This window comes from Chlorocebus sabaeus, chromosome 12, assembly GCF_047675955.1.
Source record: "Chlorocebus sabaeus isolate Y175 chromosome 12, mChlSab1.0.hap1, whole genome shotgun sequence".
NCBI classification, from domain to species: Eukaryota; Metazoa; Chordata; class Mammalia; order Primates; family Cercopithecidae; genus Chlorocebus; species Chlorocebus sabaeus.
The window spans coordinates 43,976,661-43,993,182 of record NC_132915.1 but is presented as its reverse complement, the minus strand read 5'-3'; the positions used below and the strand labels follow the sequence as shown (position 1 = coordinate 43,993,182).

The window sequence follows — 16,522 nt, the reverse complement described above, 5'->3', positions numbered from 1 at the left end:
CCTTTTTCCTTTATTTATGAAGGATAATTTTGCTGGAAATAGTATTTTTGTCTGAAAGTGTTTTTCTTTCTGCACTTTGAAGGTATTATCCCATTTTCTCCTGGCCTATAAAGTTTCTGTGGAGAAATCCACTGTTAGTCTGATGGAGATTCCCTTGTATGGGACTTGATGCTTTTTTCTTGCTGTTTTTACAGTTCTCTTTGTCTTTGACTTTTGATAGTTTGATTATGGTGTGCCAGAGAAGAACTTTTTACATTGTATCTGTTTGGGAATCCCTGAGCTTCCTGTACTTAGGTGTCTAGATCACTTGCTAGACTTGAGAAGTTTTCAGCTGTTATATCCTTAAGTAGGTTTTCTAGGTTTTTTGTTTTCTCTTTGTCTTCTGGGAGATTACACATTGAAGTATTTGGTCACTTTATGGTGTTCAATCTGTCACATAGGTTTTGTTCATTTTTTAAATACTTTTTTCTTTATTTTTGTCAGCCTGGGTTATTTGAAAATACCTGTCTTCAAGTAATGAAATTCTTCCTTGTCCTTGATCTAGTCTATTATTGAAACTTTGAAATATATTTTGTATTTCATTTAGTGAATTCTTCAGTTTGTTTGGTTCTTTTTTATTTGTATTTGTTTAGTAAATTCCTCATTCAGATCTGGAATTATTTTTCTAATTGCTTCATATTTGCTGTATTCTCTTTATCTCAATTAGCTTCTTTAATATTATTTTGAATTATTTTTCTGGAATTTCATATATCTTTTTGATTGTAATGTTTTACTGGAGAATTATTGTATTTCTTTGGAGTGCCATATTTCCTTGCTTTTTTGTTTCTCGGGTCCTTATGTTGATATCTATGATATGTGATGTAGAAGAAACAACAGATGTTTGTTCTAATTTTTTTGCTTTTGTAGGAGAGGACTTTTTCCTGGAGATGTATCTGTTGTGTTGGTTGGTTGGGGCCCTTTGGTTTTGATTCTGGGAATGTGCAGTATTATAGTTGCTGTGTGATTTGTTTGGCTGTAAACAGCATCAGTGGTATCTGTGATTTCCTCAGTGGCTTAGGGTATGTTTGTTAGTGGATGTTGTGGTGAAATTTTGCTAGGGACTGGGTTGTCAGGTGGGCTTCTCCTTGGTCCTTAGTGGTGGCAGCAGCGTGGGCCTGTCCATGGGCACCAGGGTGGCTTTGGCACTGCTGTTAGCAGGTCCACACAGACCAATTCTTAGGCCTCCAGGTGGCTTGTTCAGGTGCGGATAGTGGCAGCAATGCGCCAGGCAGGTGGACAGGTTCTTGGGTCCTGGTAAATGGGCATGTCGTGGGTGATGGCAGTAGTATTGGCAGAACAAACCTCTGGCTCCCAAGTGGTTTGCATAGGTGTTGACAGTATCAGCGATGGGCTGGGTGGGCCAGCTCTCAGACCCACAGGTGGCATGTGTGGGTGCCAGCTATGGTGGTAGTAGCAAGCTGGGTGAGCCTGACCTCTGACCCCAGAGAGGAGTGTTCGGGTGCTGACAATGGTAGACTGGGCTGTAGATGGTTCCCAGGCTCCTGGACAGTGTGCTCAGGTACTAGAGTTTGGATATGGGCAGACTTAGCCTCAGCTACTGGAGTTTGGGGTTGGGGAGACCTAGCCTCAGGTCCCCTGGTGGTACATTCACCCACTGGCTATGGTAGGCATTGGTGGGGTGATCTCCAGGCCCAAGGCAAAATGTTTGGGTGGGGGTGGCATCCATTGCAGCCGTGCTACTGGGGAGGACGGGGTTGCTTTCAGTGGTTGCAGCTGTATGCAGTGGGCTGGGGATTGCCCACTTTGCTTGCACGTCAGCTTGGCAGTGCCAGCCCACAACGGCTGCTGTGGGCGGGGGTTTGTCCTTGGGGCATGTGAAAATGCACGCTGGATTTGCTGCTGGAGTCAGCAGGGTCTTTGCCAATGGTTTGTGCTTCAACCTTGGTGGTGGCAGCCAATGGCAGCAGTGGCTGTGGGCAGGGAATATCAGTGGGGCTCCAGAAATGTGGAGATGCAGGGGCTGTTGGGCTCACTGGCAGGATACAGTCTGGTGGGGGCTGGACTCTTCATATGGTGCCTTCCTGGAACTGCTTAGGGCTCAAAGGCTGTGTGGGACCCAGCATGATCTTCCTCTCTGGGGTGGTGCCTTCATGTATTCTCCAGGCAGCTCCCGTTAGTCTTGAGACTTGAGAGGGTCTAGGGGCTTTCCTCTAGCTAGGATGCAGGAGTCCACAGTGGGAATGTTGGCCATTGGGGGTCACTGACTTACCCTTTTCCTGCACTGGGGAGCCTCTGCATGCCTCCAGCCAGTTTTGGCTAACCAGGCCCCCTTGCTTTCCTCTCAGTCCTTGCTTTAGGATGGTGTTTCCAGTCACTTCTCTGTTGAATTCCAGTGTTCTCTTAGATGATATATTTTATGTGTGATTATCTACTCACTATTTTGGTTCTTCTTTGTGGACGAGGTGAGTACCAGTTGTTTCTAGTCAGCTATCTTGAAGCCCACCTACTGGTTTTTGTGTGGACATACATTTTCATTCCTCTGGGGTATATAGAAGTGGAATTGCTGAGTCTAATGGAAGCTACATTTAATTTTTAAAGAACTGCCACTATTTTCTAAAGTTGCTGCACGATTTTACATTCCCACTAGCAGTATTTGAGGGTTCTGATTCCTCTACAGCCTTGGTGACAGTTGTTATTACCTGTCTTTTAAAAAATGGTTACCATCCTAGTGGTTTTGAAGTAGTACCTCATCATGGTTTTAATTTGCATTTCCCTGATTAACTAATGAGATTGAGTACCTTTTCACTGCTTATTGTCCATTTATGTATCTTTGGAGAAATCCTTTGATCATGTTTTAATTGGGTTGTCGTTTTACTGTTGAGTTAGAAAAGCTGTTTATATGTTCTAGATATAAGTCCCTTTTCAGATATATTATTTACAAATATGTGATTTGCAAATATTCTCACATTCTCCTAATTACATTTTCACTTTATTATCAGTGTCTTTTGAAGCACAAAAGTTTGTACTTTTTATTGTTTCAATTTATCTATTTTTTTTCTTTGGTAGTATGTGCTTTTTGTGTCTTATCTAAGATACCATTGCCTAATCCAAGGTCAACAAAATTCCCTCCTGTATTGTCTTCTAAGGGTTTTATTATTTTAGCTTTTACATTTAGTACTACGATTCATTCTAAGTTAATTTTTGTGGATCATGTGAAGTAGGGGTCCATCTTCATTCTTTTACATGTAGATATCTAGTTGTCCCAGCACCATTTCTTGCAAAGACGATTCTTTCCACCATTGAATAGTCTTGACACCTTTGTTGAAAATTAATTGGATATTTTCTGGACTCTTAACTCTATTTTATTTATATGTCTATCTTTATGACATAGCGATACCTTTATGCCAGTAGCACACTTTCTTACTGTTGTTTAATAGTAGTTTTGATACATTTTTCATACGTTTTTACTGAATATATTCTGATAAACACTTAATTTCTTATCCACAGTATATATGCTATACAGGCATACTTGTTGTATTGTGCTTTGTAAATAGTGTTTTGTGTGTTTTTTTTTTAAACTAGTTGAAGGTTTGCGGCAACGGTGCATTGAGTGTGTCTTTCAGTACAATATTCCCACCAGTGTGTGTTTACCTGTTGTTTCTGTGCCATAGTTTGGTAATTCTCATAATATTTCAAACATGTTCATGGTTATTATATCTGTTATGATGATCTGTGATTGGCGATTGTTGATGTTACTACTGTAATTATTTTGGGGCACCACAAACTGCGCGCATATAATTGGCAAACTTAATTGGTAAATGTTGTGTGTGTTCTGACTGCTGCATTCACTGGCCATTCCTCTATCTCTTTTCTTTGGGCCTTGCTATTCCCTAAGATACAATAATATTGGAATTAGGCCAAATAATAACCCTATGGTGGCCTCTAAGTATTTAAGTGAAAAGAAGAGTTGCATGCCTCTCACTTCAAATCAAAAGCTACAATTGATTAAAACTAATGAGAAAGACGTGTTAAAAGCTGAGATAGGCCAAAAACTAGACCCCTTGTGCCAAATTGCCAAGTTATGAATGCAAAGGAAAAGTTTTCAAAGGAAATTTAAAATGCTACTTCAGAGAACGTACAAATGATAAGAAACTGAAGCAACTTTATTGTTGATGTGGAGAAAGTTTTGGTGGTTTGGGTAGAAGATCACACAAGTCACAACATTCCATTAAACCAAGCCTAATCCAGAGCAAGGCCCTCACTCTTCAATTTTATGAAGGCTGGGAGAGGTGAGGAAACTGCAGAAGAAAAGTTGGAAGCTAGCAGAAGTTTGTTCCTAAGGCTTAAGGAAAGAAGGCATTTCCATAACATAAAAAATGCAAGGTGAAGTGGCAAGTGCTGATGTAGAGGTTGCAACAAATTATCCAAACGATCTAAGATGATTAATGAAGGTGACTACACAAAACAACAGATGTTCAGTGTACACAAAACAGCCTTCTGTTGGAGGAAGATGCCATGTAGAACTTTTGTAGCACAAAGTCAATGCCTGGCTTCAAGGCTTCAAAGGACAGGACAGGCTGACGCTCTTGTTAGGGTTAAATGCAGCTGGTGACTGTAAGTTGAAGCCAGTGCTCATTTGCCATCCTCAAAATCCTAGACTCTTAAGAATTATGCTATATCTACTCTGCCTTTGCCCTAGAAATAGAAAAACAAAGCCTACGTGACAGCCACATCTGTTTACAGCATGGTTTGCTGAATATTTTAAGCCCACTATTGAGACCTACTGCTCAGAAAAAGAGTTCCTTTCATAATATTACTGCTCATTGACAATGCATCAAGTCACTCAAGAGATCTGATGAAGATATACACAGAGATTAATGTTGTTTTCATGCCTGCTACATCCGTTCTGCATGCCATGGATCAGGAGTAGTAATTTCAACTTTTAAGTCTTACCATTTAAGAAACACGTTTGATGGGCTATAGCTGCTATAGATAGTGATTCATGTGATGGATCTGGAGAAGGTATATTGAAAACATTCTGGAAAAGATTTACCATTTTAGATGCCATTAAGAACATTTGTGATTCATGGGAGGGGAACAAAATAGCAATATGAACAGGAGTTTGGAAGAAGTTGATTCTAAACTTCATGGTTAACTTTGAAGGGTTCAAGACTTCAGTGGAGGGGGTAACTAAAGATGTGCTAGAAATAGCAAGAGAAATAAGAAGTGGAAGATATGACCAAATTGCTACAATCTCATGATCAGTGTTGAATTAATGAGAAGTTGCTTCTTATGGATGAGCCTGAAACGTGGTGTTTTGAGATGGAGTTTACTCCTAGTGAAGATACTGTGGACATTATTGAAATGACAACAAAGGATTTAGAAGAATATACAGATTTAGTTGGTAAAGCAGTGGCAGTGTTTGAGAGGATTGACTCCAAATTTTTGAACAAAGTCCTACTGTGGGTAAAGTGCTATCAAATAGCATCACATGCTGCAGAGAAATCTTTCATGGAAGGAAGAGTCAGCCTATGCAGCAGATTTTATTGGTTTTTTGTTTGTTTTGGGACGGAGTCTCACTCTGTCACTAGGCTGGAGTGCAGTGGCATGATCTCAGCTCACTGCAACCTCTGTCTCTCGGGTTTAGTCCCAAGTAGCTGGGACTACAGGTGTGCACCACCACACCAGCTAATTTTTGTATTTTTAGTACAGATTTGGTTTCACCATGTTGGCCAGGATGATCTCGATCGCTTGACCTGGTGATCTGCCTGCCTCGGCCTCCCAAAGTGCTGGGATTACAGATGTGAGCCACTGGTTTATTGTTTTGATTGTGACCGCCACCCCAGCCTTCAGCAGCCACCACCCTGGCCAATCAGAAGCTATCAACTTGGAGGCAAAACCCCTATCAGCAAAAATATTACATCTCCCTGAAGATCAAATGATCATTAGCATTTTTTAGCAATAAAGTATTTTTAATTTAAGGCAGGTATGTACATTGTGTTTTAGACATAATGCTGTTGTACACCTAATAGAGCATAGCATAAACATAACTTTTATATGCAGTGATAAACTGAAAATTTTTTGTTACTGGCTTCATTGCAATACTGGCTTCATTGTTTAGAACCAAACTTGCAATATCTTCGAGGTATTTCTGTAAGTTATTTATGGTTTTTGTATATCAGGTTTGATTCTGACTCTGTTCTCTTCTATCAACATGTTAATTCTCAAATTGCAAGGGTATTTTTTTTTTTCTGTGGTGTTGAACAACATTACTTTTTATTCAGGTAGAGAGATTTGGTTATGATGTGATATTTCTAAAACTGAGTAGAAACCACATTTGTTAAATAATGCTTACTCCAAAAGTTTCATCTCTTTCTGCATATACGTAGTACCTTCTCGGAGCACTGTACCAGACACTGCTGTTGTTTATAGCAATTGTACCTCTGTGAAACATTCAAAAAAGAATGATTAAGAAAGAAAGCAAGAGAGAGGATATATTGTATTTGTTATCCTAACCCTTAGTCACTTTACTTTCTCTTGAATACAAGTACTTTTTAGAATTACAATAAATTTTTAAATCTCTGTGGCTGGGATTTCATAGTGAACCTCAAGCATTATCCTTTTAGCGTTTAAAAAAAATTAAAAAGGATTTCCAGAATATACTCCTCCTCACATTGATTTAAGATTCTTTGAGGCTTGATTATTTAAAAGTCTAATGCATTCAGTGTTTAATTTTAAATCTAATGAATTATTAGCACTTAAATATGATTTAATATTTTAATTAAGTTAAAATATAGATTATACTTACTTTATAAAATAAGTTTGCTGTTTTGTGATAAAATTAAGATTACAAGAAATTTTACATCTGCACATGTTTTTGTCATAATTTGAATCTGTGGATCTCTCTTTACAGTGTTAAGTGATGAATTTGTTAGGTAGCATAAGAAAGAAGTGGGAGAAAGAATCACAGTAAACTTAATCCTTCCATTGCAGTCTTACTTTTTCCCCTACTCTTGAACCCTACAGTTCCTAGAGGCATTTTGGGAAACTACTGATATGGATATAATTTCATTACATACACTATTTTATTGCATAGCTTGAATATAGACCTATTAGATGTCAAACAAGCAAAATAAGTGGTCTCTTTGGGTTTAGCTTGAGATTTCAGGGAAGCGGCATATCAGTTTTCAGTAATTTTTTACCATTATTCATTTTTGCTTGGAATAAATAAATCATTTATTTCATGTATAGGAAGAAAAATCTCATCTCCCTATTGATAGTGGAAGGTAACAGGATAATCATAGCAGTGATAATCTGGTGTCATTTTAGACCTAGCAAGAGTAGATTATCTGTGACCCAGATAAAATAATTAGAAATTACTTTAACTTAAAAATAGTGGATTTCTAATCTCATTTTCAAGGTTAAAAGATTTCAACACAACCAGATGTTTCTGTTAAATAGACTAATCTGAAGCCCAATTCAAAAGGATTACCTGTGATTATTTTTCGATTTAATTTTAAACAGGATTCAAATTTACATGTTTGTGCATTTTTACTACAATTTATATTGAAATAAAAATGTTTTCAAATCAATCTACTTCTAAGGGAAACAGGTTAGTGAAATTATTTTTTAGATTTCAGACTGTTTAGCCTGTTTTTTTTTTTTTTTTGCTGTTTCTGAATGAAATGGATAGTGATGTTATTAATGTAATTGATGTTGTCTGAATTATTGAGCAGTAGTTCACACATAGCCAACAATAATGTCCATTCTGATGAGCGCCAGTCCTGATAGTGCTGGATGGTTGTATTCGTCATGTTTTCAGTCACTGGGCTTGGAGAGAGTTAATCAAGAAGTGCTGTAACAGCTGGTACAGCACATTCTGGTGAGGTTCTGACAGTGAGCTATTGTGTACCATGACACTGCTCTGACAGTTTATCTAAATTTTATATACAAGCATTTTTGTTTTCTAGGCTCTGTGAAGTTTATATAATAGTGTAAGCTTTTGATGATGTCTCTGGAGATTTTCTCAGTTGTGGTGAGGTTGGTGGGAAGGGTGAGACAGATGTATTTAGTTGCAATTTTGAAAAAGAGTAAATTCTCAAACAAAAATATAGTGATTTTTGCATTTGGTTTCACAGGTACTATTGTTGGAGTCTATTTGAATTGCTGAAGATAGCTTAAATCAAAGCTTTTCAAATTAAGAAGAAAATATTTTCTCCCAAAAATACTGGCTCATATTTAACTCATAAAGTTAATGTTTACTTACGTAACTACAGGAGAAATCATAAATGCAGGCGTGACCATTTTAACATGGTTATCTTACTCAATGAAAAGTATCTTATGTTCAAAATGTTAAATCATTTTAAAGGAGACTACTAAACATCGTTTTACTAATCAATTAGTTGATTTACTTGCCTTTTAATCTATACACAGAAATGTAGTCCTGAAATTATTAATCCCTATAAATTTTGCCTAGTATTCTGCCAAGTTGTTTTGAATTAACAGCATTCAGTAAACTCTTTATAACAATTATGTTTGATCTGCCCAACTCCAGGTCAGCATTGCAGACATGAACATCAGTGCTAATTATATTGACCCCAGCTCACTTATACTTCTATAAAGGAAGCTGTGTACACCATTTTTGTTTTCCTCTGAATTTTTGCTTGATAAAAACAAAATAAATGTATTTCTAATATAGTAATTGTAATATTATATGAAAGATTTTATAGCTTTTTTAAAATCCAGAAAGTTAATTAAAATTTAAAATGTCCCTTCTTTTTAAATATGCTTTTAATGTCATACAGTAAAATTGGGTATAATATTTTTTAGAATTTTGTATATGATAAGTTTATGAAAAAGTAGGTTCCCCCTTGCCAAGGGCATTTGTTTAAATACCAAGTTACATTTCATACTTACATGAAATACTGTTTCTGAAAAAGAATTATCAAAATTATTTTGGTAATTGTGATGTGTGGAATTGGATTACTCTTTACCATACACATGTTCCTATGTAAAAGCATATTTATATTGCATAATTTCTCTTTGCTCAGTGTAGTAAACTGCTTTGAAGTATTTTTGATAAAAGTAATTAAAAACAAATCTTTTTCTATAATTTGTATGTTCTTAAATCACTACTAATTGCTTGAGTGATTAAATAGATGCTTAAAAATTGTTGGTAAGGAAACTAAACATTTATGGGTTTTCCTTTTACTAACCATTTTTCCTAGGCATTCATTTTATATTTCATGATTTAAATCCACACAAATATTCAATCTGACATTAAAACATAGGATTGCAGAAAGCAGTGAATCTTATATTTATGGTTTGCTTATGGTATTTCAGCACAATAATTTATGTACATTTTATTGATACATTATTCCTTGAATCTTAGCCAAAGGGGCATATTAAGTACCCATCTGATTTCTACTAATAACCAAAAATCTTATCAAAGTATAATTTTGGTGTTAAAAGTGTAAGAGTAGTTAAATTTGAGTTTTGATTATAAACATAGTTTTTCAGCTGTTCCAAATATTCTAATTAGTGCAAGACTTATTTATACAAAACATTGTTGTGTATAATCATCCTTGCTGGCTTTCTCTCTATATTCCTATATAATTATTTATTGTATACTTGACTACTTTTACTAGATTGTAACTTCCATGATGCTAAGGACTGTGTCATAATAGATACTTAGTAAATTTTTGATAGATGAATAAATGAATAAATGCATCATGGTTTACGTGTTTAGGACTTGTTTTTTCAACTGGATTACAAGCTCTTAGAGGGCATAGGATTTTATATGTGTTGTCTCTTGTAGTCCCTATTGTTTTATTTTTCATTATAAAACCACTTGTTTGTGTGTTTAAACATAATGTTGAAAAGTTACATTTTGAGGTAATTGAGGTATTTATTTCCAAGCTGTCTCAGAAAGTAGGTAGTAGGCAATATCACCAAAATCTAAGACTGCCATTTATTGAGGAGTTTAAGGAGTTTTGACATTATTAACTCATTTAATCCCCACAAAAACCTATGAGGTAAGCGTTATTTGGAAATGGAGGTATGGAGTTTTAGCAATTTTCTTTAGGTTATATAGTCAGAAAGTGGCGTGATTAAGAGAAGTGTGGGGATTATTTTGGAAAGAGATTTTCAATGTCTATAAATATAAGATCTGTTGCCTTCTCACTTTTGTTCTATGATTTATTAGATGTTTATGTGAACTTCAGATCCCTAATAAAAGACATAGCTGGTCTTTTGTTGGAAATGGGTGCTTAAAGAACCATTCATTTGAAATGAGGAAAGTAGTTCTGACTTAAAAGGAAGACAGAGCTGAGATTAACAGAACTTTTCCCTCTTTTGATTGAAAACAAAACTAAAAATAAGAAATCATGCTGGCCGGGCGCGGTGGCTCAAGCCTGTAATCCCAGCACTTTGGGAGGCCGAGACGGGCGGATCACGAGGTCAGGAGATCAAGACCATCCTGGCTAACCCGGCGAAACCCCGTCTCTATTAAAAAATACAAAAATCTAGCCGGGCGAGGTGGCGGGCGCCTGTAGTCCCAGCTACTTGGGAGGCTGAGGCAGGAGAATGGCGTGAACCCGGGAGGCGGAGCTTGCAGTGAGCTGAGATCCGGCCACTGCACTCCAGCCTGGGCGACAGAGCAAAACTCCGCCTCAAAAAAAAAAAAAAAAAAAAAAAAAAAAAAAAAGAAATCATGCTATTTCTTCATGTCCAGTTAGTTTAGTGCCGCAAATTTATATTAAGTTGACCATTTTGTACAATGTGTGCTGCTAATTAAGCGCTATGGAAAAATTTAAAGTTAAATGAGCTACTGTTCATAACTAATCAGAGGTGCTAAGAAGTGAAATGAAAGTCTTTCTTAGAATTAATATAAATTAGTAATAGATAAAGCAGGCAAATCTTGAATTGTGAAACACTTGCCTGAGTAGTGTTTTCAATTTTTTTTATTTTTAATTGATATAATTGTACATATTTACGGAGTACAATGTGATGTTTCAGTATTTTTATACATAATGTAATGATCAAATCAGTAATGAACTTATCCATCACTTCAAACATTTATGATTTATTTTTGGTGAGAACATCCGAAATCCGATATTCAAGCTATTTTGAGATGTACAGTACCTTCTCGTTGACTGTAATCACACTGCTGTGCAATAGAACACCACAATTTATTACTCCTTTCTAATTGTAACTTTGTACTCATTGACCATCCTCTTCCCCATCCTTCCCTTCTTTCTACCCTCCCCAGTCTCTGCTACTACTGTTCTATTCATAATTCTATGAGATCAACTTTTTAAAGATTCTACATATGAGTGAGAACAGTCAGTATTTGTCTTTCTGTAACTGGCTTATTTCATTTATCCATGTGATCGCAAATGATCATACTTCATTCTTTTTTATGACTGATTAGTATTCCAGTGTGTATATATACCATATTTACTTTATTCATCTGCTGTTAGACACAGGTTGATTCCATATCTTGGCTATTGTGAAGAGTGCTGCAATAAGCGTGGGAGTTTGACATACTGATTTTATTCCTTTGAATATACAGTTGTCCCTCACTCTCCATAGGGGATTGATTTCTGGACCCTGCAGGGATATCGGAATCCACTGATGCTCCTGTTCCTTTTGTAAAATGGTATAGTATTTGCTTATAACCTATGGACATCTTCCCTTATACTATAAATCACCTCTAGATTATTTATAATACCCAATACAGTGTAAATACTATGTAAATAGTTGTTAAACTATATTACTTTTATCTGTATTTTTAAAAATTTTTAAAACTAGTTTTTCTTAAAATATTTTTGATCCATGGTTGATTGAATCACAGCCACAGAACTGACAAATATGGAGGGCTGACTGTGAACCCAGTGCTGTGATTGCTGGATCATACAGTAGTTTTATTTTTAACTTTTTGAGGTGCCTCCATACTGTTTTTTTATAATGGCTGTATGGAATTACATTTTCCCCAACAGGAGTAAGGTTTCTTCCCCAGGCTGTGTAAGGGTTCCCTTTTCTCCACATCCTTGCCAACATTTACCTTTTGTAATTTTTGATAATACCCTGGGATAATTCTAGCTGGGATGACATGATTTCCCATTGTGGTTTTTAATTTACGTTTCTCTGATGACCAGTGGTGTTGAACATTTCCTCATATACATGTTGGTCATTTGTATAATCTTTTCTCTATTTTAGAATCAGATTTTTTTTTCTTTTCTCTTTTATTTTTCTGTTGAGTTGTGTTCCTTATGTATTCTGTGTATTACCCCCTTGTCAGATGTATAGTTGCAGAGATTTTCTTCCATTCTTTAGGTTGTTTCTTCAATGTATTTTTTTTTTTTTTAAGAGATGGGATTTCACTCTATCGCCGAAGCTGGAGTGCAGTGGCATGATCATAGCTCACTGTAGCCTTGAACTTCTGGGCTCAAGCAAACCTCCCACCTAAGTCCCCTGAGTAGCGAGGACTACAGGCACATGCCACCATGCCATACCTTCTATTTTTTTAAAGGTCTTTCTTTTGTTTTTGTAGAGACAGGGCCTTACTATATTGGCTGTGCTGGTCTTGAACTCCTGGCCTCAAGCAATCCACCTGCCTTGGCCTCCCAAAGTCCTGTAATTACAGACGTGAGCCACCGCACCCAGCCATTCACTGTGTTGTTTCCTTTGCTGCGCAGAGCTTTTCTGTTTGATGTAATCTCATTTCTCTATTTTTGTTTTTGTTCCCTTTGTTTTTTATGTCCTACCTAAAAAATCTTTATCCAGGCAATGTCATAAAGCATTTCCTCTATGTTTTCTTCCAGTAGTTTCATAGGATCAGGTCTTAATTGAAGTTTTTGATCCATTTTGAGTTGATTTTGTGTATAGAACAGTGTTTTAAACTCTAGATTAAATCACCGTATGTGTAGCAGACTTAGAAGCATCAACGAGATCTATAATAATAAAGAATGCAGGGGATAACTGAGGTTAGATTGAACTGTTTTCAAGGAGTCTAACGAAAGTAATTGTTTTACTTTCCTCAGGTCTGCAGTTTGGCAGATCTAGAAACTCCATTTTGAAATTGTTTGCAGGGTTAAACAGGTCCAGAGGCAATGGCTCTTACTTCCAGACTCAAAAGAGATAGTCATATAACAGATTGTTTATTCCTTTATGTGCGATTGTCAGGTGTGCCAAAGGACTCTTCAGCACATTCTTTCTCCTGTATGACAACATATGTGGCAAAGTGTTGCTTGGTGAGAATGAACTCAAAACAGGATGAGTTAGTTGGATGGATTGTATCATCAAGCGCTCTATGCCAAGAGGACTGGGTTCTCAGGTCTGTTAACCAGGAAACCTCTGGTGATAAATTCTTGCTCTTTATCCCGCCCCCCTTGCAACCTCTCATTTTCCTAACATCAAGCCAAGAGATACCCCTTTCTCCCTTTCTCTTAGGAACTTTCCCCCCCATTCCAGGTGTAATTTTACTACTTAGGATGCAGTTTTAATAGTCAACATAACGTTTTAGACTAGGCCTGAAAAATAATTTCTTAGGTAAGACCACCCATCAGAAGATAAAATATTAGATAAAATAGGTAGGGCCTATATTTCTGTATGTCTTGCTGTTTCTAGTTCGTTATTTTTAAGGACGTCCAGCTTTTAAAATAGTACATCATTCTCATATATCTTGGTCATGTAGACTGAGGAAAGTATTAGATATTTTGATCATTAGACTGTAATCAAGGTGTAAATATTTATAAATAAAAGTGTTCTTATAGACAACACATAGTAAAAACTTGTTTGTTATCATTCCTGGACAAATGAATTTCTTTGGATAGCTGAGTTTTACATATAACTAAGAACTTATACTTTGTATTTAAACTCCTTGAGGATAATAGTTATCTTATTGGTCCTTTCATGATGAGCACTATGTTGAGTCTTTAGTATCGAATGAAGTTATCTGCATCAAAGTATTTTAATTATTTTAGTGTTTTTTTTATTCCAAAAGTATATTAAACTTAATTTGACACTTGAGGATAACTTGTGGTTTTTCGTATTCTTGATAGTAGTAACCCCTGTCCTCTTCTAGTTTGCTGTTTCTGTCCTGCTAGTGAATGTGATAACCTAATTTGTATTGCTCTGGGTATGTTATATGTAAGCACCAGTGCAAAAACTTGATGACATGTTTGGTTACTAAAATACAAATTGTACTTATAACAGTATTCTGGACAGCAGAATTACAGAGAGATGAGCATTTGCCATTTCTAGAGGAAAAAAATAGCCTATTTTGGCCAGCCTCACAAATCCTACTTATAAAGTAATGGTAAACATCACATTGTTTGAAAGAATAACCGAATAACCATGCTTATGATGATTTGATAGATAGTATTCTAGTTATTTCCCAAAACAGATTCAAGAAAGGTATCAAAAACACTTGAAAATAAAAGCTTTTTCTGTATGAAATCTAAATCTGAAATCTTTAAAGTAGATTTTTTTAATGCCACCAACAAATCCCTTAGGATTATAAGCAAGTTGTAATTTCTGCATAGTAAAAATTGCCCTTAATCTTAGCTGGTGAGAGTAGTCTGACCTTGCATTTGCCTTATACACCATGGAATACTTTATAGTTTTTAAGTGTTGTCCACATCTGTGATCTTAGGCCATTCATATACGTTTCCTAATAGCTATCCTATTTCATCTTTCTCTTTGACTTCTATCTCATCTTTTTCTTTGTACTTTTGCACAAGCTGTTTTAATTGCTTTGGAACAATGTGTCACTATCAAAACTCTAAGAAACAATTAAAATGACTTCACTTCCTTTACAAATGTGGAACCTGAAGCCCAAATTTCCTCTGAGACCCTAATCAGTGTTCTCATATGTTTGTAGACTGTGTTTTCATAAAGTAAGACATTTTGAGGAAATTACAACAGAGCTGAGAAAGGTTAATTATTAATAGAATTGTCACTGGATACCTTGAATTACAAAGCTTCATAGGAAAACTAATGAATATAGAATATGTAGCTAATCTATAACTTTTAAAAAATTCCTGGAAAATCTGTAAATGAAACTCTGTTATTGGTTATTAGTTATCTTAAAAGTAGATCAATTTTCTCTAATTTTCTCTTATATAGGCTAACTGTAGTTATGCAACTATTCATAATGAGAATTTAATATTATGAGCTATTTATTTAACATCTCTAAAGAGTTGTTTTTGAGTGGAAGTGCTGTTTATTAGCATCACTGGAAAAGTTTTACAGCCAAATAAGTTCTTGGGATTTTACTTGTAGCCACAAGTGTTCGCATGAATCGTACTACTTAATAAGTCTACCTATGTGTAAACAAAGTGTTAAGGTAAAGTAAGGGATAAAAAGAGGAAAACTTCTCCAGCTTTTGGTGTATTTGAATGAATGTACTCTTTTGCACTGTTTCAAAGTATATTTAAAATACAAATAAATACCTAAAAATAAGATTGTGTAATTTGTATTTTGATTATTTGGCTGTTACTTATAACAATTTACCAGTCTAATGATAAGTCTTCTGATAACACAAATTAAACCAGCATTTCTAGAAGCAATCTTCAGTTTGTTGAAATGTTTTTTTTTGTTGTTGTTGTTTGTTTGTTTTTACATATTTGTGTTAGAGCCTTATAGAAAGCATACAATTATGGAATTATATTATGAAAAAAGTTATTTTTCTGCTAAAAAAGAACTCTGATCAGTTTAGTTTTCAGAAAAATAGATGTTGTAATATGGCAAATTCATAGATTGCCTTGTTGAATTTTGTTGTTGTTTACAAAAACCTAGAACCAGTAGCACTCTCTTAGGCAGTTTTCTGTTCATTAGTTTATTTCATATGTCATTTTACTATTTATTTTTTAATGCATATTCACTAACAGTTAAATTGAAAGTAGATTGTAGACTTTCAAAGGAATCGTCAAGAAAGCAAGTGTAATAAAAGGTTATATTTTAATGAAGTGATACTCACAATTTTTGTGAGGTTTTTGTATTTAAATAGGGTTTTTTTGCGTAATATAATGTTGATTTTGTTTTTCCAAGGGGATTCCAGCAATGTATGAAAGATCATTTAAAATTCATAATACTCATATATAAACTGTTTAAATCTTTAGAATATTCTTGGAATAAGATTAAAAACATCATAGAATGGATACAGAATAAAGACCTAATGACTTTGTTACATCTGAATATAGTTTTTTATTTTTAATAGGATACAACATCTATTGAAAAGATGTCAAACTGTTGTGAAGATATGTAAGTATAAAACTGAAGTATATAGTATTATTTAAAAATGGAAAGAACTGGACATATTTGAGAAATATGTGCATGTAGTAGAAAGATAATATAATGATGGCTTTTTTTGGTGCCTTGTCTGAGGCCTGTGCTAGACAAGCCTACCCCAGTCTTACAGTAGGGGTTTTCCAGCCATGATAGTTTTCACACTAAAATGCTGATCATTCTTGTGCCTTGTCTAACTAAAGTAAGTTAAATTATTTGTCCTGAAAGTACA

At 35.4% G+C, this 16,522-nt stretch overlaps 1 protein-coding gene across 7 annotated transcripts in view; it reads left to right on the top strand.

Annotated features, from left to right (window-relative positions):
* Window positions 1-16,522, top strand: part of ZDHHC21 (zDHHC palmitoyltransferase 21) — a 98,004-nt gene that overhangs the window by 50,075 nt on the left and 31,407 nt on the right. For 2 of the 7 annotated variants that reach the window (XM_037998389.2, XM_073021611.1), the window contains one exon: window positions 16,206-16,266. The exons of 2 other annotated variants lie outside the window; for them this stretch is intronic. In XM_037998389.2, coding sequence (XP_037854317.1) covers window positions 16,206-16,266 — 61 coding nt within the window. Of the gene's footprint in view, window positions 1-11,572; window positions 11,660-13,185; window positions 13,337-16,205; window positions 16,267-16,522 lie in introns of those variants that run through there. 3 more of the 7 variants (XR_005240425.2, XM_037998391.2, XM_007969206.3) reach the window with 3 other exon arrangements.